Source organism: Lytechinus variegatus, chromosome 5, assembly GCF_018143015.1.
Source record: "Lytechinus variegatus isolate NC3 chromosome 5, Lvar_3.0, whole genome shotgun sequence".
In the NCBI taxonomy this organism is placed as follows: domain Eukaryota; kingdom Metazoa; phylum Echinodermata; class Echinoidea; order Temnopleuroida; family Toxopneustidae; genus Lytechinus; species Lytechinus variegatus.
In genome coordinates, this window is record NC_054744.1 from 14,722,748 (window position 1) to 14,746,010 (window position 23,263).

Genomic DNA, 23,263 nt, shown 5'->3' on the forward strand with positions numbered 1-23,263 from the left:
CACAATTTCAGAGAATCTGCAAATCAGATCAATAAGTTCTTTGGCTACATCATGCTTGAGAGAATTATTTTTATTTGTCTTTATGTTTGGGGTCAGTATTACAGGAGTTTGTCTTTGTGCCAAGTATATACATGTATGTCATCATTGATTGTACAGTATGTGTACATGCCATTGTGAGTTTGATTTGAATTTTCATTATCCATTGTGGTTATTAGAAATATGAAAAGCTGCTTTGTAAAGAAAAATGACAAAAAAATAAACATCACTTTGTGCAAAAGCAAAAAAAATTGACAAATGTTTGTTGATTTTGTGTCTGTTTTTGACGGTTTCTTTGGAATTTGGATATTTGAAATGACCTTTTGGTGTTTCACCAAGAATGAAGTGTAACTTAAGATTGCACCATTTCCAACTTGCTGAGGAATAGGATGCATCACCTTATTTATCAGATCATGCTCAAGAGGTGTTCTGCGACATATTCATCAATACTTGTCGCTGTATGACTTTGACCCAGGTGAGGTGAAGAAATTCTGGTAGGAAGAAATTTCTACAATGCTTGAGCGCCTATAGGTAGCCGAGCTAAATCCGCGGTAATAACAGCAGGGCCGCTGGATGAGCAGGTTTCGGAACTGAAGTGGCTACCCTGGGTAAATCTGCCATTATTATTATTACCTCTAACTAATCAAATTTCTCCCCGGTCACATAAATTTGGGGTCCGAAGAGATTCAATTTGGCAAAATTGTCTGCAACCATGTTTATCAATGCAGAGCAAGTTTATGCTCTGACCTTGTACCAAGTACACAAGCAACTCCCAAATCTCTCGGGAGCACGGAAATTCTATGAAAATCTTCTTAGGAAGGGCGAATAACATGCTTTGCATAATCTGGTTTAACCCTAAATAGACTGGGCTATTTTGATGCCTAAGAAGACTTGGGGGGGGGCTGATTCAGCCCCCCCCCTTATGATCTCGGCCGTCGATTGCGCGATCGCTACAAAAATTGGCAAGCACATTATCCATGGCATCTACAAAACTACATCAAATTTTGCGAAAAATCTCATTGCTCATTAAATATGCTAATTTATGCTTAAAATCATAAGTTTGCTCTAATTAATAAAATAATGCCCCTTAAATGCTAATTTTTGTTTCACATACTCTAGATAGGCATGTGATCAAATTTATTTTCAAAAATTTCAACATCACATTTATTTACTTATGTATTCTACTGTTTTCTAAATTTCTTATGTATTTCTTTGTTTTTCGACTGTTTTTTGTTTTTTCAATGAAAATCGTCAGGGACTTTATTTTGACCATAACGATAAAGATTTTGACCATAAAAGAGAAAATTAATTGATTTTAAGCAGTAATAGGAAAAATAATGATACATTTATGAATTTTGGCTAATAACACTATTTGCATTGGATTTGTACACAAATTCATGTTTTTGAGTAATTTTGGGTCTGCATGCACTTACAAAATGTGTAATTTCGGAACCCGGGAGTCACAACTTTGGTCTCAAAAGTTGCGCGAGACTTGAAAGTAAAAAGTCAGCGAGTGACGCAGTCAAAAAATCAAGGAAAGATATCAGATCTGACAACTTGTCGGGCGAAAATGTTGATGAAATGCTCACCTGTTCTCGTTGTGAGTTTCCAATTTTATTTCAAATGCAATTACACCATGATTAACAAACTTTTTCATTGCTTTTATTACTTTAGCATAACAAAAAGTAAAGTACAAACATGAATAGAGAATCAAAGACTCTACAAGATCAAAGGTGAAACTACCCATCTCATTCCTGTCCCCATTGTTGACTTTTTATCTTTCTCTCTCCCTTTTCTGCTTATTTCTCTTTTTTCTTTCCCTCTACATTCTATTCATCTCCCACTTTTCTAAATCCAGGTCCTCTCATGATTCAAATTTCCATTTCTTTGTCTTGTCTATATTGCGTAAAAGAGATACTGTATGTATTTCTATTAAGTGAACAATTCTCCTCTGAAAGAAAAACCAAGTCTGGTAGTTTCACATAATATTGTTATCCAAAGAAGGAACACCTAGAAAATTACAATGACACAGAATGACTTATTTACAACAAAACTTTTAATCTTGCAAGAAATTAACAACGAAACTAAATGTAAAGTATACTGGATGACATGTAAGATCTACACTAAGTGTATTTGAAACACTTAATGAGCTGTAGTGAATAGCATACATTTTATCAAAAGGCAATTCATTTCATTGTTCAAATCAGTGAATTACAGTGAAACCTGTATATAAAGACCACCAGAGGGAGACAAGTAAATTGGCCTTTATAGACAGGATGAGTGGTCATGGATAATTTCTGAATGTTTCAACAGGGAATCTATTCTTGTGAAACACAGGTGCTTCCTCCATAAAGGCGGTTGCTAAAAGCAGGTTTGACCGTTTACAAGTATGGCATTATTCAATAAAAAAACAAAACATAGCTGAAATATTCATTTTGAATATTGGATGTCACTGCCTGCCTTTCCAAAAAAAAATATATGAATTAGCATTTTTTTTCAACTAATATTATTTGTGAGGATTCTCTCAATTTTGTTGGCAACGCACAATTACCCATACCGGACTATTGAGTTGTATTCATTATGTGAATCATTAAGGTGGAAAAAGCAGATGGAATTCCCAGCTGCCTAATTAAGATAGTCTTTGTTACTTGGTACAATGGAAATCTATTTCAAGCTGAGAGAATTTTTCCCCCATGTCTCTACGTATAGGCAATATGTTACAATGATATGATTTTTTTTATGAATAATGAACATGTCCAAGGTTTATGATAGGCAATGAAATATCAGCTCTGACAAGCATGACCTAAATGTGTATAACATACATATACATATATAATGCAAACATTTCTACATGTATATGAACATGATCATGATTTATTTGATTTAACTATAATAATTCATTAAATTGTAGTTCATTCCCATAACATACATACTGGCTACAGAGCAATTCAAACAATTGAAATTATGTTTTACTTTCATTTGCTTTGTTATATTGTGATTCATGAATTTTTGCCAACTGACCCTTTCAGCACATGCTGCTGGTCAATTTTCATGTATACCCCAATAAATAAATAATAAAAATAAATCACCTATGAATACTAGGATATATTTTTGTCTCACCTGCATAGCAGAGTAAGACTATAGGCGCTGCTTTTCTGACGGTGGCGGCGTCAATATCAAATCTTAACCGAAGGTTAAGTGTTTGAAATGACAGCATAACTTAGAAAGTATATGGACCTAGTTCAGGAAACTTGGACATAAGGTTAATCAAGTAATACTGAACATCCTGCCAGAGTTAGGTCATTTAAGGTCAATGAACTAAGACCATGTTGGGGGAGTCAGTACTGAAATCCTAACCTAAGGTTAAGTTTTTGAAATGACAGCATAACTTAGAAAGTATATGGACCTAGTTAATGAAACTTGGACATAAGGGTAATCAAATATTACTTTGAACTTTGGCCAAGTTGGGGGTATTTATTGAATTACCATCATAACTTTGAAAATTTAAGGATCCGATAATTAAACTTTAACATAAGAGTAATTGAGTATCACTGAACATTCTGTGTAAGTTTAAGGTTAATGAAATTTTGCCATGTTGGAGTTAATTATTAAATTGCTGTCATAACTTTCAAATTTTATGGATACTGTTTATGAATTGTGGACATAGGGGTAATCAAGTATTACAAGTTAAAGGTCACATGTCATTTAGGGTCAATGAACGTATTATATCATTACATGAATTACATATTTTGTGAATAATCATTTTATAGTAGTTTTCAAAATCAGCACTGCTGCTATATTGAATCACTTAATGCAGGCGAGACTGCCAGAAGCACTCCACTAGTTTCAAACTAAGATAAGAAATTATTTGTTTTCAAATCCTTGCAGAGTCTATATGGTTCCCATCTTCATAATTAATCATAAATTGATTCAATACATTTGAACATTCTCTTTAAAAGTAAAAAAAAGAAAGTTATTTTTTAAAGTAGTATTTTAATAGTTTTGTGGTTGATTGTTGTTTTCTACAATTTTTTTTTTTGGGGGGGTGGACAAAGAATTGAAGTAATTGATTGTTTACACAGATTTTAAAAAATCAAGAGATTCTTTGGAAACAAGTACTTTCTTGCAGTTTCTCGTAACACAAATTTGTTTTTAAAGAAAATTTCTGCCAAATGATATTAAATCAAAACTAAATGACTGATAAAATAAGGGTTACTCATGTTAGTCTTTCATCTGATGTGCAAATGAAATAGACATAAAAATTGTGACCATTTCTAAAATAAAAAAATCTCCAAACATACACACACCTGTAATATAACAATAATTGTTTGCTACATCAGGAAAATATTTTTTTAAATTAGCTTGCCTAATTATGAGTACAGAACAAAGTTTTGGGCAATATGCCATTATTTTTAGTTGAATCACTGCTAAAGAATAAATAGATTCACAATATTCAGGCACTTCACAGATCAAAAGACCTATACACTGTACGATAAATTTGCATACTATTCAGAGCTGTGAATAAAATCTAGCTAAAAAGAAACATTTGAACAGAAGCCCCCCCCCCCAATTATTACCAATGGTTACTAATCACTAGTTCACACATAATAAGTATTATAATGCACATTTTGTGATAAATTATCACTAAAGGTGCTTCATATACAAGAAACAAAACAAAAATTAAGGGACATATTCACAACAGATTGATAATAAGAGAGGTAAAATGCAGATTGACAGGACTGCCAGATCTGGGGACCGTTGCATTTAAATGCAAGTCAAAAAATCAATTGCAAGTCTGAAATGCGCGCTGTTGATTGGTTGAATATCAAGTTACGCCTGATTTTCAGAGTTACAATTGATTGCAACTCTTTCTGCAACGGGCCCAGACTGATCAGTTGGGTCAGTCACCTTCATCCATAAGAGAAAAAAGTTACTTGCACTTTTAAGACGAGTCTGGAATAAAATTAATCTGGGCCTTGTCTAACAAAGACTTGTGATTGATCTGATCACTCGCAGCTATGGAAAGCTTTGAACGCCTATGTCCAGAATACATCCATCCAATGAAAGTGTTTTGTAAAATAATTTGTATACTATTGCATGCATCATTGTCTAGACAAATTATGCCCCTTTTTCATGAACAATAGTGATGCCGTATATATTTCCTATAAAAAAAATTATGAGTTCGATGGATTTCCACTGTTTAGAGCAATCAGGTCAGTCGCAACTCTTTGTATGACTAGGCCCTGGAAAATAGTGTGACATCTCTGCAAATTAGCCGTTTAATCATTGCAAAACCTCAATCAAATTTGAGTTTTGTCAGATGTGTATCAATCAGATATGATTATTTACGTCCGAGACCGACCATCCGAAAAACATGACCAGGGCTCCGTAACACAAAGATTAGCAACCATCACTAAATAAACTGACCAATTAATATCAATGTGACATGCGCATTAAGTTTAAAATACTGACCAGGGACCAATCAGAGGTATTCTTTCGTATTTGCAAGTCATCGCAAACCTTTGTGTTACGGAGCCCAGGTCTCGTACCTTGAACCTCTGCATCAATTAATAACTTGGATTACAAGCGCACACCATAATGGCCGTTTATGGTGTTTGATCATGAATTAGTCTCTGTGTAATTGAGATTCAAAGTCAAACATTTATGATTTTCTTTGCCTTCCTGCAGCCTCGGCCAGTCTCGACACAATGAGTAGTAATGTATACACCCCTGTATACATTCTCCAAGACTTGAGAAGCCATGTAGCACAGAGCTTAGATATTGATTACAGGACACTGTATTATCAATTCTATTACATATTTGTATGGCATACTATGTGCAATCAATTATAAAAATCAATCGCATGATAAATTGTCAAACTTTGTCCTACAGGGCCCTATTTAAGTCTCCAGGGGGTGTTTCACAAAGATTTAAGTATGACTGAGAATCACACTCAAATGCCTTGTTGCGTGCGGTATAAAAGAAATCACCGCATTGGTCAGATCATGGCAAGTGGACGCGCAATACTGCATATTGATCAATAAGATTGCGCGTTCCATATCATGTACATGTACGCGTCGGCATTTAAGTGAGAAATCGTACTTCAATCTTTGTGAAACGCCCCCAGGAGCCCATAATACAAACCCTGGAAATCATAGAACTTTTTATGATTAATCGCATTGACTACAATTCATAATTATTCTTGAAAATCAAGTGCATGATGAATCACTAACCTTTACAGGATCAAGAGTGAGACACCACCTTAACTGAACAGGAATCAGAATGGGCAAAAATCCCAAATACATCATTGTACGGTAAACTTATTCACCATCAACTCAACCATAGAATCAATATTTACTAACAAATTAAAATTTAAAAAATTCAGCTGCAAATCTCTACATCTGATTAGCATGCTATGAGCTTCTGTCAATTTTAATTTTAAAAAAGATTTGAAGATCCTGTCCAAGTCTTCTAAAGTCAAATGATTCCTCACCATGTCAAAATCAATTAAAACAACAACAAAAATGTTCTGATTCAAAATTGTACACAAAATATTCTTTACACTTTGAACAAACATGATCAAATATAGAAATAGGAATCAAATGAACAAAATGAAATGGTAATACCCATAACACCCTTTACATACAATCTACACATGAAAATATATTTTCCAATTTACAAGAGAAAGGCACATCTAACTGACATAATTACTAAACAATGTGTAAATCACAATTAGAGCACTTTTATTTTAAAAATATACAATCATCATTTAACTCATTCCATTAACAAACATTTTCTCAAGTGCAATTTTGCTCATACCAACTACAAGTGACTACATTAAAGTGCAATAAGAAAAAAAAAGAAATGTGTCTATAACTTCTATATCTGATGCAATGGTGTAATATTTTTCTTATATCACTTTGGAAAAGGCAGAATCAAATCCAACTTTATTACTGGTATGCTCCTAATGACATGTTAAAGTGAAAGTACCACACACAAATAAATAATGAACAATTTCAACTGATTTCCTTTCAATTCTTACTGCAATGAAAATGATGTGTGAATCAAGGATGTGAGTACCAGTACATGTACAGAAGATAGATCAATCCCTGACTACTCCATAACATGACAGAGCCAAAAACAAAAGCTTGAAACATTTCATTACTATCTTGAAATTTGTAAATCATAAAATGTACATTGTATCGGATATACACATTACAAATAAAATGAAAGTGACTGAAAATTTGTTCGCAATCAGGATTTGATGCCAAATCACATTTTGCTTCGTGAACATACACTGTACTTCCAAAATTTTTCATGAACCTGAAAACTAATTGTATATTTTTTTCCATGAATAATTGCTATGCAATTCATGTACATGCATCTATTAAAGGTAAGAATGTCTCCATGAATGCTCTATAATGAGCTTTTGCATGAAACCTGTTCACATCTAAATATATTTCAACTTTCAGTAATATAGATGTACATGACTGCATACATGTACATGTGCATTTAAATATCAGTAAATTGGAATAGCAATTGTTCACAGTTGTGACTGATAAAAACATCTTTATTTTCATGTGGAAAGATCTATGAGAAGAAAAATTGGTCTCTTCTGTAAATCTTAATCTGTTTGAAATATCAAATTATGATGTACATGTAATAGGCATGTACAGAAATCAAATATCATAAATCAACACCATGAGGTACATTCAGTAATATTTAATTATCAATTTTAATTGTTCTTCCAATTGAAAAATGGAATTTGAGTTGTTGTTTTTTTTATACATGCCTATAATTGAAATAACATAGAATGAAAGAGAAAAGAAAACATCCAAATTTAAGGCAAATATTGATAGAAAGATCCACTGTAGCTTGCTACCTTTCACTACTGTCATTGTACATGTTCATAAATCAGCACAAACTCTGTTGCCCATTCCAAGAAAATAAAGCTGAAAAAAAATCCCACGTACATGTATGTATGGAACATCAGCAACATTTCTTTAAGGCAACTATTTTGAGCTGATGACCCTTCAAAATATAAGTAGCAAAATATTTCTAAAGTGATTGACAACATATGTGCTTGGGGTACAATGATCTCCCACCTACATATGAGATTCCCGGTAGATGTGTGTGAAGAAATTGTACTTGTCGTGACAATTTTTTCCACAATGATGGCACTGGAAGGGATGATCCTGGCCATGAAGCCCCATGTGAAGCGTATGCATCACAAAATCTGTGAAATAAATGCCACAGTGCTTACAGCTGGTGAGAAGGCGACCAGATTTCTCCATACATGATGCACACGACTGGGAACTGGTTGGCTCTGTATCCTCACAGCTGCCATCAACTACTGGTTCCTTAGAAGAGGAATCAGACCCAGACATACTGCTGATGTGACTCCCAGGCCGATCGTCAACATCTGCTTCTCTAGGAACATGGGGTGACTGGACAGAACGACTGCTTCGGACTGTTGGACTCGCTGCGGATGTGGTAGCTTTCATCTTCCTGGTATTTGGCGAAGGATGGTAATCCGAGTCGAAGCTGTCCTTACATTGCCGACTTGATAGAAATCCTGGCATGCCTTTTGAAGAATCCTGCTCATCTTCTACTGCTGAGAAGTCCAGTTTCTCTAGCTTTATGGCAGGCTGTGCGTCACTAGAGTCATCAGGATGAGGTCGTTTCTCAGAGAGGGGGGCTGAAGGCATTGAACGGGAAGTAGCTTCTTGAGGATGTTGCTTGATGAAGTGATCCTGGAGCTGAGATGGAAGTTGGAAAAAGGCCTTGCAAAGAATACACTGAAAGTTCTCCAGACTGCTGCATGTTTGCAATTTGTGGGTGGGCCAGTGACTGATGAGGCTACGTACGAGAGAGAACGCCTTCCCACAAAGACCACACTTGAAAAACTTTTTTCCATCGGGATCTGGAGGGGGTCCAGGAACATTGTGGACACGAGTTATATGCTGTTTGAGTCCTGAGCTGTGAGTGAAGGCACGCTTGCAAATATTGCAAATGTGCTTCCTGACTTTGTTGAGATGACGGTCTCGCATGTGAGCTTTGACAACATCTTTCTCAGTGCAGCGGATAGGACACATTGGGCATTGCCACGTCCCCTTCTCTGACTGAATAATCTCTGGCTCAATCTCATTCATCACACCATCTGACAATGACTCATCAACAAAGAGAGTTGGACTAGGAGCTGGGATGTCCCCATCATACTGTCCATTGCTCTCCCTGCCGTACAATGATTCATCCAGGATGGGCGGTTCAAGCAAATCACCATTCTCTGCATTCTCGTGTTCCATAACATGATTGGCTAGTTCTTCCTTATCATCACACGAAAACGGACAGATTGGGCAAATACAGATACTCCCGCTCTTGTCTTCTGGAATACCATTACAGCTACTAACATGGTTGTCATATTGCTTCTTGTAGAAAAAGCTCTTACCACATAGTTCACAGGTATGCCAGTGTTTATTCAGGTCATCATCTGTTGGATGCATCCTCTTTTTGTGATTTGTACAACCGCCCTTGGAAGAGAAGGATTGTTCACACTTGTCACACTTGTACCGAAACTGTAAAGCGGATGTCACCGGGTTGGGCAGACTCTCCCCCTGGTCATCAGCATCATCATAGTTCTTTGATTTGGATGAAAGAACTTGGCAGATTCTCTCCAAGGGAGATCTTGTCTCTTCCTCCATAGTACTCATGGGAGATCTTCTTTCTTCCTCCATGGAACTCAGGGGAGATCTTGTTTCGTCATCCATGGTGCTAGAAGCCATGGATCTACCAAGTCAGCATGCACTCACAATAGTCTTTGATGAAGAGAAGTCCTGCAAAACAAACAAAGATATTTTTATTATCTAAGGAATGTAACAACTAGGGGTGTACATAAAGTGGAATTTTCAATAGTATACACGTTTGTTGATTAAATGTGGAAGGATTGATATGTACTTGGTCAGGCTTGGTGAATAGACACAAACAGTCAGATGAAGCACACATACATGTAGGTCTACTGAATTGATATTTTTTTAGCCAATTGCACAGCTCTGCATTTTTGTAACATCTCAATAGAAAGCAATTTGTGCTTGAAACAATAACAAATAACAATAATGACCAGTTGGCCACTGGTATCCATCACTCTGGGTTGCACGTGGCCCTAAACATTATCCCAGTCATATATTATTAAAGCTAACTTTAATAGTAACTAGTGTCCAACATTAATAAGCGTATTGTTTGCCCATTTATACCTGAGTGCAACAGAAAACAATAAAAATTTCTGTAAATCATTTCCAGATAATCATAATCCAAGCTTCCATTTTCATCAAGTTTGAAATTATGAAAACAATGATGCAAAGGGATTGTAATTTGCTGATCAAGCTTACATGGGCAAGCACAGATTTAAGGGATGCTCCAGCCTACAAATATTTATATCTAAATAAAAAGAGTAAAATTCAGAGCAAAATGCTGAAAATTTCATCAAAATTGGATAACAAAGTTATTGAATTTCAAAGTTAAGCAATACCTTGCACGTCATCATGAATATTCATTAGGTAAGCTGATGTCACATCCCCACTTTCCTTTATCTTAGGTTATTACATGAAATCAAATTTTGTTTCATTTTTTCACACGTGTGAACAATGTGTCTCCTTTATAAGGGAATAAGTTGCAGTGCTCAATGAATATGAAATTCATAAATCAGTTGTCAATCAAATTTCTTCAGTTCTTGGTAGAAAAAATTTGAATAAACCCAATTTCATATAAAAGAACAAGTAGGGATATGACATCATCAATTTGCTCATTGAATAATCATGAAGACATGCCTAGAACTGTTTAACCGGAATGATGCATTTTTTTAAATGCCAAAACTTTAGTATTCCTTGTCCGATTTTGATCAAATTTTCAGTTTATTTTTTGTCTGATTTTTCTATATCTGTCTAAATCATATTATTTTCAGCCCGGAGCAAAATAGCGGCCTCTTCAATGCCAAACTGTGGCCTTATAACACCTAACATTAGTAAAGTGTAAATTTAGCACTCTGTGATAAATACACTCATTCATTATTGAATGCACTCTTAATGCACGCTCTGAAAAAAGTGTAATCAAAGCTGCATAAAACAATGATTCAAACCAGTTTAAAGGGGTGCTCCTGGCTAAAAATAATTACATCTAAATAAATAAAGTAAAGTTCACTGAGCAAAATGCTGAAAATTCATCAAAATCTGATAACAAATAACAAAGTTATTGAATTCTAAATCTTCTTTGTGAAAACAGTTATATCCACATTATCATGAATATTCATTAGGTGGGATGTCACTTCCCCACTTTCCTTTTTCTTATGATATTACATGAAATCATTTTATTCAATTTTTTCACATGAATGTGTGAAAAATATTATAGCAACTTCACATTATTTTCAAATCATACAGTACTACATTTTCTATAAAGTTCATTCACCTTTGTCAATCAATTGTACAAAAATTTCCTATTTTGTAATACTTTTGACATGTACGTGCATTCCAAAGCTCCTTATAGACTTTTGAACAGCCAATCAAGGTTGGTTTGTTGACTATCTATCAACAAATGACAGCTTTTGTTTAAGGTCAACAAACTTTTGTTCAACCAATCATTTTTATTCAAGGCGTGGCTTTATCTTTGAACTTTTTCTGTTGAAACGTTTTTGCCTCACTTCTTCTTGTGATCTCGAAGAGTCAACTTCATATTTGTAGTCACATGTTATAGAAGAAAGTTGTTCAACCTCGTGGTTTTATAACTAAACCATTCTTGGATTTATATACCTGGATTTTTTGGAGTTATATAGTTCTGCATCTTTACTTCAATTTTACATCTGTGGTCTGTGGACATAACTGTGGATTATTTTTTCACTTTTCTGTGTGCCATAGAAGAGCTTCATTTTGTTCTTTTTCATGGACAAGATAGCTGGACAAGTCTTGTGTTGGGATTTGTGCAAAAACTTTAGACTTCGCTTCCGCAGTGATTTATCTTTCGCGGTCAGTCAGATCAAATAGAGCTCTAGTTGCAATTATTGGCTGTACGCCCTCACTGGACTTGATCGCTCTAGCTTCCATTATTTTCTTCGAAGCTTAACTTGTTGGACTCTGTGAATCAACTCAAGTGCTCCTTTGTGGATCAGAACTCAGATGAACTGAAGTTGGTGAGTAGATCAAGTAACTCTAGAGAATATAGGTTTATAGTTGGGAATTCTTCTCATATCTCATCCTTAAAATATATATCCCTTAATTAAAAAAAAATAAAAGTTGCAGCAATTGTCAAATCAGTTGCCAATCCAATTCTTTTAGTTCTTGGAAGAACAAAATTGAATAAACATAATACCATTCAAAAGAACAAGTGGGGATATGACATCCGTTTGCTCATGAAGACATGCATAGAGCTGTTTCACCAAACTAATGCAAATGATTAAAATGTCATAACTTTTGATATTCCTTGTCCGATTTTGGTCAAATTTTAAGTCCTTTGTTTGTCTTATTTTTCTTTATCTGTTAAAATCATATTCTTTTCAGACTGGAGTATTCCTTTAACCCTGATTCTCCGGGGGGGGGGGGGGGGGGGGGGGGTCATAATGGCCCCCCCCCTCGACAATTTTTGTGATTAAAATTTTTTGACCTCCCCGCTCACTGACTTTCAATTCTCGCGCAAATTTTGAGACCAAATTTGTGTGACGCCCAGGTACACGGTTGCGACATTATGCAACATTATGTAAGTCCATGTCAGACCCCAAATTGCTCAAAAACGTGATTTCATGTACAAATCCAATGCAAATTGTGTATTTAGCCAAAATTCATAAATGTGTCATTATTTCTACTTTTACTGCTTAAACTTAGCAATTTTGCTTGTTTATGATCAGAATTAAGTTTGGAACAATTTCCATCGAAAAACAATAAAAAACATTAAGTAAAAAAGCATAGAAATACATAAGAAATTTTAAAAAACAATAAAATACATAAGAAATCTGTCTAGGTACCAGAATTTTTTTCATTCACAATTGTTAGGAATACTATGAAGAATATTTTCACCAAAAATAGCATTCTAGGAGCTTTATTTAGTGAATCAGAGCAATAAGTATGATTTCATGAATAAATTAGTATAATCAATTCATATAAAATAAAAAATATATGAATTCTTGAATTTACCAATGCAACTATGTAGATTACATCATTCTCTACCATCATGCAAATTTTCATTGTCATCGTGCAATCCACAGCTGAGATCTTAAGGGGGGCATTATGAAAAAAAAATGACAAGAATGAAAATACCCTGGGAGATTTAGGGTTTAAGGAGAATGAAACCTTTGGAACAAGATAGCTTGGGAAAAAAGACAGAAAAATCAAAGAACAGATCAACAAAAGTTTGAGAAAAATCTGGCAAATAATGAGAAAGTAATGAGCATTTGAATATTGCGATCACTAATGCTATGGAGATCCTCACATTGGCAATGTGACAAAGATGTGTGATGTCACTTGTTAACAACTCTCCCCATTACTTTGGTATATATTTTGCTTAAACTGCCTCTTTTATCACATCTATCAGTAGATAATGTGTTCTTTCTATAAGAGAACACTTAATACAGAATTTCAAAAACTACATCATGGATAAAGAGTTTGTGTCATATGTGTCAGTTACTAAGTTTCATGAACTAGGTCCATATACTTTCTAAGTTATGATGACATTTCAAAAACTTAACCTTAGGTTAAGATTTTGATATTGATTCCCCCACCATGGTCTAAGACCCTAAATGACCTTTGACCTTGTAATACTTGATTACCCTCAATATGTCCAAGTTTCATGCACTAGGTCCATATTCTTTCTAAGTTATGATGCTATTTCAAAAACTTAACCTTAGGTTAAGATTTGATGTTGACGCTGCCGTCGCCATCGGAAAAGCAGCGCCTATAGTCTATAGACAAAAATGTGCCATTTGTTAACTCAGTCTAACCTACTCTGACACGTTTCAGTGAATATGGATTAAAGATAAATGCCAGTTGTTTCAAAAACTTCAAAATGAGTTCTTTTTCCAATTAGCAATAATAATGTACAACTTATATGTGATATCATGATATCACAAAGTTCAATACAGGTCACTGTACAAAATCTAAATCTTGAACAATTTACAATGGCTTTACAGCCTTTTTGATGAAATCACTTAAGTTAAGCCTGCTACAAGACATTGTTGTAATTTGTGAGTAGTCCTGAAAGTCTCCCAGTCATAAATACTTGGTAAATTAAGAGTCAGTTATCAATATCATGGCTCGAAAAAACAGACTACGACCCCTTGAAACAAACCCCCATTACCCCCTATTTAACAATTGTTCCCAGGGCCATGTCACAGGTGTACAGATGGGGGGTGGGGGCTGGGAGGCTCTAACAGGCCATCCCCCCCCAAAAAAAAAAATCAACTAAGGTGATCACATATTTATGTACATTACATGTCGAAGTTTATCACGAAATCAAATTTTAACTTAAAAAGGTCAGAACTTGAACTTGTGCTCACTTGCTTAATACCCACACAGATCTTTTAAAGAAATTTATCACAGACACCATGTTGAATTACCTATAAAGAGGCCTACCTTTAAAAATCTTTGGATCCTTTTTATGTATGCATGCCACTATTAAATTGTCTGATGATTAAAATGCTGTTATCTAAAAAAAAATTAACCCATGTTTAAATGAATTGATGATGGTGGACTTTACCAGCAAAGTAAACACAAATAAAAGAGCATGGCTCAAGGAAGCACGAGTGCTGAAGATTTATATGGGGGTGCTGTGTGACACTTACAATCTATAGGCAGCACCCTTGGAAATCAGGTAGTAATACGTAGTACTGTACGTAGGCTAAATAGCAGAAATTTAACCCCAAAATGATCTTTATTTTGTGGTGAAAACCTTTTTTTTTTCTTTATCAAATTTATCGTGATCTACATGTATTTATAAGTAACCTTTACTTTGCATTGTAGTGATCAGTGAAACCATTTTTTTTTTTTGCATGTCAAATTGCTTGTAACCAAAATGAAAATGTTACTTTTTTTTTTTTTTTTGCTCTTCAAATTTAAGCCAACACCAACTCATTCCCAGGGAATGCTGGTGTATTGAAAAAGCTGAAATGGGATCACCTCCCAATCTTTTGGACAATTTTACACAGATTAAACTCAATTTAAGGGGAAGTTCACCCTAACAAAAAGTTTATTGTAAAAATAGCAGAAAAACAATACCAGTAATAATTATTGGTGAAAGTTTACAGAAAATCCATTAAAGATTTTAAAAGTTATTAGAATTTTAATTGTTTGATTTGTGATGTCATATGGATGATATGCAAGTAGTTTTCCAGGCCATGACCGACATATCGTGAATGAAAAAAAATGAATGAAATGTCCTTATCTAAAAGAAATTGAGATAATCCGAAAATGGAATAAGGTTTGATTTTCCGAAGGTTCGTTAGACCGAAAACGAAATAAGGTTCATTGTTCCGAAGGTTCATTAATGTAATGATTAATGAACCTTATTTCGTTTTCAGACTAACAAACCTTGGGAATTATGAACCTCATTTCGTTTTTGGATTAACGAACCTTCGGAATTACGAACCTCACTTTGTTTTCGGACTAACGAACCTTCGGCATTACGAACCTCATTTTGTTTTCGGACTTACGAACCTTCGGAATTACGAATGTATGCGTAAAAAATTGGGACCATGCCCAGCTACTTTTACTAGGGTTATTAGAGTGTAATCCTCTAGATATATGACTTCACAAAACAAAAAGTAAAAACTTATTCTTCAATGGATTTTCCCCAAAAATTCATTACTATTTTTTCATTTTCTTTTTATATGTTTTTTTTTAGTTTTACAACAAACATTTGTCAGGGTGAACTTTTTTAAACAAGGCCTTAGTTAACTTAGAGCTAAAACAAGACAATGAAATATAAAATAACTTTTTATTAAACAGAAAATCAAAACAAAAGAACGTTGAAACAAGCTATAGTATAAATATACAAAATAAATGTACAGACTAAATAAGCTAGCCTAATAAGAAAGACTTCCTTATGTCCCCTCCCCTAATAAAAAAAATACTTCTCCAAAATCCTCTCCTTTCATTCTATTTTTCTTCTTTCTTTTTTTCTTATTACTTCCAGTTGAACCTCTCGCTGCAGAATGAGGCACCTCCAGTCTGTCGTCTTACTCACTGAGCTAGTAGGAACCATGGGTTTCATAACGATTATCAACCAATATTATGACTACTCTACTCTCCAAGAATATTGGGTATTTATTTTTAGGACTAAATAAACCGATGCCATTGGGAATTACACAAAATTACACAAAGCTGGCCCATGCCGCCACAATTCACTCATTCAATGAACAAGGTTATAATATAACCTTGTTCTCACTTATATCTCCATGTGTGGCAAAATAAGGGTGGCAAAGTTTGGCTTATTTTCTCTTTTTCTTCGGGGCAAATGCTTGATTTCTTTACACCGACAGTTTCCATTACACCTATTATTCATACAACTTGACTCTTATTTAAATTTGATTCTTTAAATTATTTTTTTCTTAATTAAATTAGAGATCAAAAAATGAAAATTTTCTTGCCATATTACTTTCCACCAATAGAGGGCGTACAAGAAAATATGCCCAAAATTCAAGTTTTTGAGCGCTCTGGTGAATACAAAAATTATTCCCAAATTACTAATGAAAAATAAATTGCAACTGTATGGAAATTAGTAATTTTGGTCACAAGTGATATTTTAATGATTGTTTAAAGTGTGTGCTCTGTACAACATTGGCATACCATAGTCCTACCTGTAGATTCCCCACAGGCAGGGTGGTAGCAGTGAACAAGTGCCACAATTAAAATTTGTAATGTAAAAGTGCTGTTCAAATAAAAGCATCCCCCACCCATATGAAAGTGAAGACCCTTTTTTTTATTTAATTTTTTTGCTTGTCATTTTTGTGTGGACGAAATATCATTATTTTTGGTTGAAAACCTTTTTTGAAATCCTGGATCTGCCCCTGTCCCCATGTACCTATGAAAGCAAGCCCCCACTATTGTGACAAATATTGCAAATTCAGCAAGTATTAAAGTCACCCATCCCCAGTTTTCTTTTTAATTGCTTGGATCATGAGCCAAATAGATGGATGCCTTGCCCCCTGAATCCATTATTATAAAAATAAAGATCTAGGCCCTACATGCAGATATATAATTGGAAAGCAGAATTCTGCTTTCTAAATATATATTTAAACCCTGGCCCGGGAAAAACATAAATATTAACGGGGCCATGAAATTTGACTGCCCCCCTTCTTACTCAGTATACTAATACTAATTAGTATAGGCATAGGCCTACTAATACTAACCGCGCAATGTGTGTGACTGTGAGTGCTTCTTACTTAATCATGAAAATTTTAATTTGCTCTCAGTCTCACAATCCATTCCTTATTCATTGCTCACATCTCTCTCTCTCTCGTTTCAGTTCCTCTGCTGTTCGGAGATCCGCAGGTACAACTGCAAAAGTTGAGTCAATTATCATCATCAATCATCATCATCAAACTCATGTCCAACAATTAAATATTACAATAAAATCATTCTTAAAGGAAAGACTAATCTCATCTCCGACTGTCCAAGATAGACTCCAAATCAAAACATATTATAGAGATCCTACTCAGCTCAGGCTCAGCTCACATCGATATTAGTACGTGGGACAAGGTTAATTCTACATCACATGATCGCAATGACAGGTAGGAGATTACGGAAGAGCAGAGTTGTCTCATTACATTGACGACAAAACCCGATATTTCGTCAGTAGGCCTTTCTCTATTTCAATCAAATATCTACGCATACAATCAACTTAAACATATCGAGAAGTTACAGTGACGACAATGATAATTCTCATCAAATTAAAGAGTTACTTACATAGAAAACAAAGTAGCTTTTGCTTCCTTACGAGTTACACCTTTGAGGCTGTACAGCATGCATAACAGCTATGCGACGCGTTTAACCACGCACCGCGCCAAATCGGCCGGGTGCATCGTGGCTTGTTAGATGGGCGAGCAACCGAAGCCCGTGTCGACATCGATTGCAAACTCTACCTGCCCTAATTACATCCGGGCATCTTGCGATGACGATGCGACGAAGGCGGCAATCCAGATTGTTCGCATTCTATATTTAGCATGCAGCGGAGGTCATTGTGGACGACATAGATCGTTGCAAACAACAGGCCAGCTGGAACCGCACAAAATTGCAATATTTTGTCATCGCACAGTGAAGTGGACGCGCATATTATTACGTTGATGTTATGTGGGATAAAGGGGAATACCCGGGCGTGGTGGGGGTGTGGTTAAACTTTTACCAATATGTCGGTCCTCTCCCCCTTCAATTAATTTGTGCTCGGTTTGGGGGCGAAGACGAAAATAATGTTTTGGGCGAAGCTCCAGGGCGAAGCTCTGCATAATTTTTTTGTACATGTGATAAAAAAAAAATCATCGTAGGTCTACTCAGTAAAAATCGCAATTCATGAATAGGAAGTGGGCATATTAAGGCATAAACTTGTCCGAGGACATTAATCCCCCCCCCTGCATCGATCCCGTCCCTCGTCGACTCAATAATTATGATAATTATGACCAAGGGCGCCGGAAGCGGGGGGCAGGGGGGGGCACTTGCCCCCCCAAAGAAAATTTGGGGGGGGGGGGCAAAACGAGATTTTGCCCCCCCAATGTGCCACCTTAAAGAAGAAAAATGATATTATTTAAGGACAAAAGTAAACGATGAAGGCACTTTTCTGCCTAAGAGTTGTTATTTCTTTTGTCAAAAATGAAAAAATTTCGCCCCTGACGGGGCAATTACACATCTTAGTAAGCCTTGCCTCTTTTGACGAACATGTCCCTCTGTGAAACATACCTTTGATAAGCCCCTTTTCCATCTTATTACAGTGTGAAAAACGTATAACCTTTTAAACCCCCAATCCACAGAGAACAAGAGCGCTGGTAGACCTTTGAAAGACCATGAATTTTGGTTGATATTTCAGAGGTCTCTCAATGGTCTTTGAGGTCTTACACGAGTCCTGACCAATCTTTCAGTGGTCTTCGTGGTCCTCATGGGCTCTAAAACTTGTTGAAACGGTTCAAAACAGTCTTACAACGGTCTTTCAGGAAAATTGCCTTTCAGTGGTCTTTCAGCAGTCTTTCAGCGGTCTTTCGATGAACTTTCAAAGGTCTTCATAGTCTTTCATTGATCTTTCGGCAGTCTCTCTCAAGATTTTTGCGGAGATCACTGAAAAACTCATGAGAGATCATTGAAAGACCATTGAAGGACCAGGCAAAGTCCATGGAAAGAATTCTGAAAGACCACTTATTGCATAAAGATCTCTGAAAGACCATTCAAAGATCTCTAGAGGACTAGTCTAAGACAGTACGACAAGAAATATCCATCAGTCTTTCAGAGTTCTTTGAGGGGTCTTTCTGAGCCATTCCAGGGAGATGACAAATTTCACAGATCTTGACCTCACTAACTTTAAGTTATCAGTGGTCTTTCAATGGTCTCCGTTCTGTGGAATGGGGGCCTATTAAGAAATACATTTCAGACTAAAAACCGAATGGCAAATTTGCATGCTGTCTGTGTCCGCTAACAAACGCGCGGTCGCCCAGAAACGCTCAGACCGGGGTGGTGTTTCATCACTATGATATTTTCTTCCGAAAAGTTGTAAGATCTGACAACTTTCCTGTATTATGATTGGTTGAGAAGCATTGTTACCATAGTAACTGTCGGATAAAACAGGACTTGTCGGATAAAACGTCCTACAAGTCCTTTCATGAAACGCTCCCCGGACCCGATATCACCAACGCGCGTGAACGCTAGTTACTCGAGCAACATATAGAATCTGAAAATAGCTGTAAAACCGAAAAGTTTAAAGAGTTATAGAGGATTGAGTAGTTGCTTATTGGATAAATGAGAAGATGCTAGCTTGAGTCGGCGAATGGAGTGCAGAGCAGGAGTACTCATCTATCAACTAATCAAGCCTCTTCTTCAACCTTTTCTGGTTTACTGTCTTTATCAGGACTACGCCCATTTGAACAAAAAATCACTCGACTATTACTGTCTACTTCCTCCTATCAATTTCACTTCATCTATCCATTTTTTTCGAAAACTCCACATGGTGTACCGTCAACCACATCCGCTGTTGGATTGTAATTGTTTTCTTCTAGATAATATAATTATGTTACATAATGTACATTATGAACTGCCGTAGTTTGTTAGGTCATGATTATTTACAAATGAATATTTCCTGGAATTTGATATTCATCATTTCCTAGTTATGGTCACATTTTCCCCAGAAAATATGTAAAGAAAAAAGATTTTGAAGGGGTCATCCAAAAGTGCTTCCCAGCCATACAAAACATGCCAAAGGAAACACATAAATCGAGTAATGTTTTAAATTTTCAGAAAAGTTTTAAATTGTTAGACAATAATTAAGCAGGTCATATTTCTTTTTTTCCTCCAGTTACAAAATATGAAACGTTTTGCCTATGGATGGATAATCAGGGACTCTCTCCAATGCTGAGGTCAGAAATGATTTAAATAGAATGGGGATTTAAGCGCTTATCGCAAAATGTCATACTGTTCTTCCACGTCAGAACAGTATGACATTTTGAATTTAAAAAGACATTCATTAGAATGTATTTTGTTTCTGTTGTTACGCTTCTTCTGCTTAATACAATCCTTGAAACTTATGATAATTGTACTCTCTCGCATCGTCCGTGTATGTAGATGTACATAAATAAATATTTCTGAAAGGATATTGCATGAAAAATGTAATTTCTGGTATTTTGAGTAAATATAAGCGTATTACGTAATTTAATTGATCAGACACGAAAACCACATTCCGAATTAAGCGATCGTTTTGCGCGTAAATTTCATAGGTTCTCATAAACTCTGAGTATAGTCTTTCGTAGTGAATTCTATGTTTAATTCTCAAGAAATTTATTTTTGAATTCTCTTAGAAACGTAATTTTTAAACTCCATTTTTACACAAAGTCCTTACCGTGGGGGGGGGGTCCCACGCCTTCTCCCGCTCGATCGCTTCGATATCTCACGCTGTCAAAAATATTGTGCCCCCTTCGGGATTTTGCCCCCCCAAAACTGAAAGTGTTCCGGCGCGCCTGATTATGACCGTCAAAATATAATCTATGCCCTTACATATACAGGCACAATTATGTCCTCCATATTAATCCAAATCGAGCTGCAGTGCGGCCAATATTTTAACCTTATGGGAGGGGGCCAATTTGACCCCTCCCTCTGACAAATTTCGCCGCTTCCCCGCTGCGCAAATTTGTTTAACCGCGGCGCGCTGCTCAATGACTTTTTACTTTCAAGTCTTGTGCATCTTTTGAGACCAAATTAGCGCCAGGGTTCTGAAATTACTCAATATTTTGTAAGCGCATGTCGTAAAAATTTATATGTTTACCAAATAAAAAAAAAATAAATAAATAAAAATTTATATGGTCACCAAATTATATGTTCACCAAATTTATATGTTCACCAAAAATTTATACGTTCACCAAAAATGAACTTTCTATACATGCAGAATCAAAATTTGATTATAAGGTTCCTCCCCCGGACTATGCTAATTCTTCAGACGTCACTGTTTATCACCAGGAGCTGGACATATAGAGGAACAGAAGATCCTGCGTTTAGAACTGAACCTTAGGTAACCTTATACATAAATTTCATGCGATTATTTGGAAAAGTAGTTAATAAAAAATATAAGCAATTATTATTTTTTGTTTTATTTTACAATAGATCGAGAGTCTTGTAGTTTACATCCGGCTCTACACGCGTGCAAATTTTCGCGTCGATCGCGCAATCAACGGCTGAGATCTGGGGGGGGGGGGGGGGGGGGGGGTCAATATATTATAGTCTGAAATAGCCCAGTTAAGACAGGGCTAAGTGGGCAGAAGCTGAAACAATTATCATTCTGAGTCAGAAGGGGTGGAACCGAGGTAAGTGCCCCCCCAAAAAAAATGTAATATAATTAATAACTAACTAACTAAATAAGTAAATAAATAAATAAAGAATACTAAATAAAATGAAATTCCCGTAGGAAATGCATTTTTTTCCAAAATGAAATGTGCTTCAAAATTGAATACTCTTTTAGGAATTAAGTAGGCTTAACACTTCAGGTTGGATTTTTTCGGGGGGAGGGGGTGGCCTCGTGCTTTGCATCAGTAGGCTTATTGTTTTAGTATCATCCTCTTATTGACAAAAAGTGCTTGTATAGGTCGGGATGATTTTCAGCTCACGCTCGCTTATTCGATTAAGTAGGTCCCCTTTCAGGTCATTCTAGAAATTTCAGCTTGCGCTTTGCACCCGCACTTGTTCTTTGATTAGATACACATTTTTTCCTAATTACAAAAACGACTCAGAATATAAAAAAATTCAGGTCTCAACACAAGAAACAAGCAAAATTTTGAGCTTGTGCTTGACAAGCAAAAAAAATAAAAGTTTTCATTAAAATGGAGGTCATTTTGGTTACATTTCTGTCACTTAGCATACCAGATTTCCAGGGTGTGCTGCCTATGGAAATAACACACGCAGCACTCACCTCCAAGATTTTCTACCCTATTAAGGCACCCCGCTTTCCAGGGCCATGCATGATGGGTACAAATAACAGTTGCAATCAGGCGGGCCAGAATTGACCCTAAGTAAGTTTTACAACATCATATTTCAAAATTGGAATAGATAAAACCTAAAAATATATTTTATCAATCCCTTCAAAGAGGTTTTGCTCAACTAAATTGCCGTGAAACACACAGCTTCTTCTGGTAGAAACGTTTATCTGGTGAAAATATTAGTTGGCACCCAAATTTCCAAAGGCCAACTATGACAAACTTCTTTTAAAAATGAAACATTGTGGAATTATAGGTCTTGCTTTTGATTGGTTTTGGAAATTATTTATAAAATCGTGCACAGTGTTGTGGTCTATTAACTGTGTCAAGTCAAATTTCAGTCATGTATCACACGGCGTTCCAAAAGGGTCCGTCCTCGACCCATTGCTTTTTCTTTTGTATATCAATGACATTGTAAATTGTTTTTTAATCCTTAATTTCATATACTCTTTGCTGATACCAGTATTGCTCTTTCTCACAAAAAATATTACTTCTCATTAATACCATAAATATTGAATTTCATAGAGTCGTTACCTGGCTTGA

The 23,263-nt window shown here is 35.7% G+C and overlaps 1 protein-coding gene across 1 annotated transcript; it reads right to left on the minus strand.

The window, feature by feature from the left end:
• Positions 1–4,181: 4,181 nt before the first annotated feature.
• Positions 4,182–18,325, minus strand: LOC121415533 (zinc finger protein Pegasus-like). Its single transcript, XM_041608764.1, has 2 exons — positions 17,973–18,325; positions 4,182–9,869 (listed from the first exon to the last, which is right to left on the minus strand). Exon 2 carries the CDS (start codon positions 9,816–9,818, stop codon positions 8,142–8,144), a length of 1,677 nt encoding a protein of 558 aa, XP_041464698.1. The 5' UTR covers positions 9,819–9,869; positions 17,973–18,325; the 3' UTR covers positions 4,182–8,141.
• Positions 18,326–23,263: the final 4,938 nt, after the last annotated feature.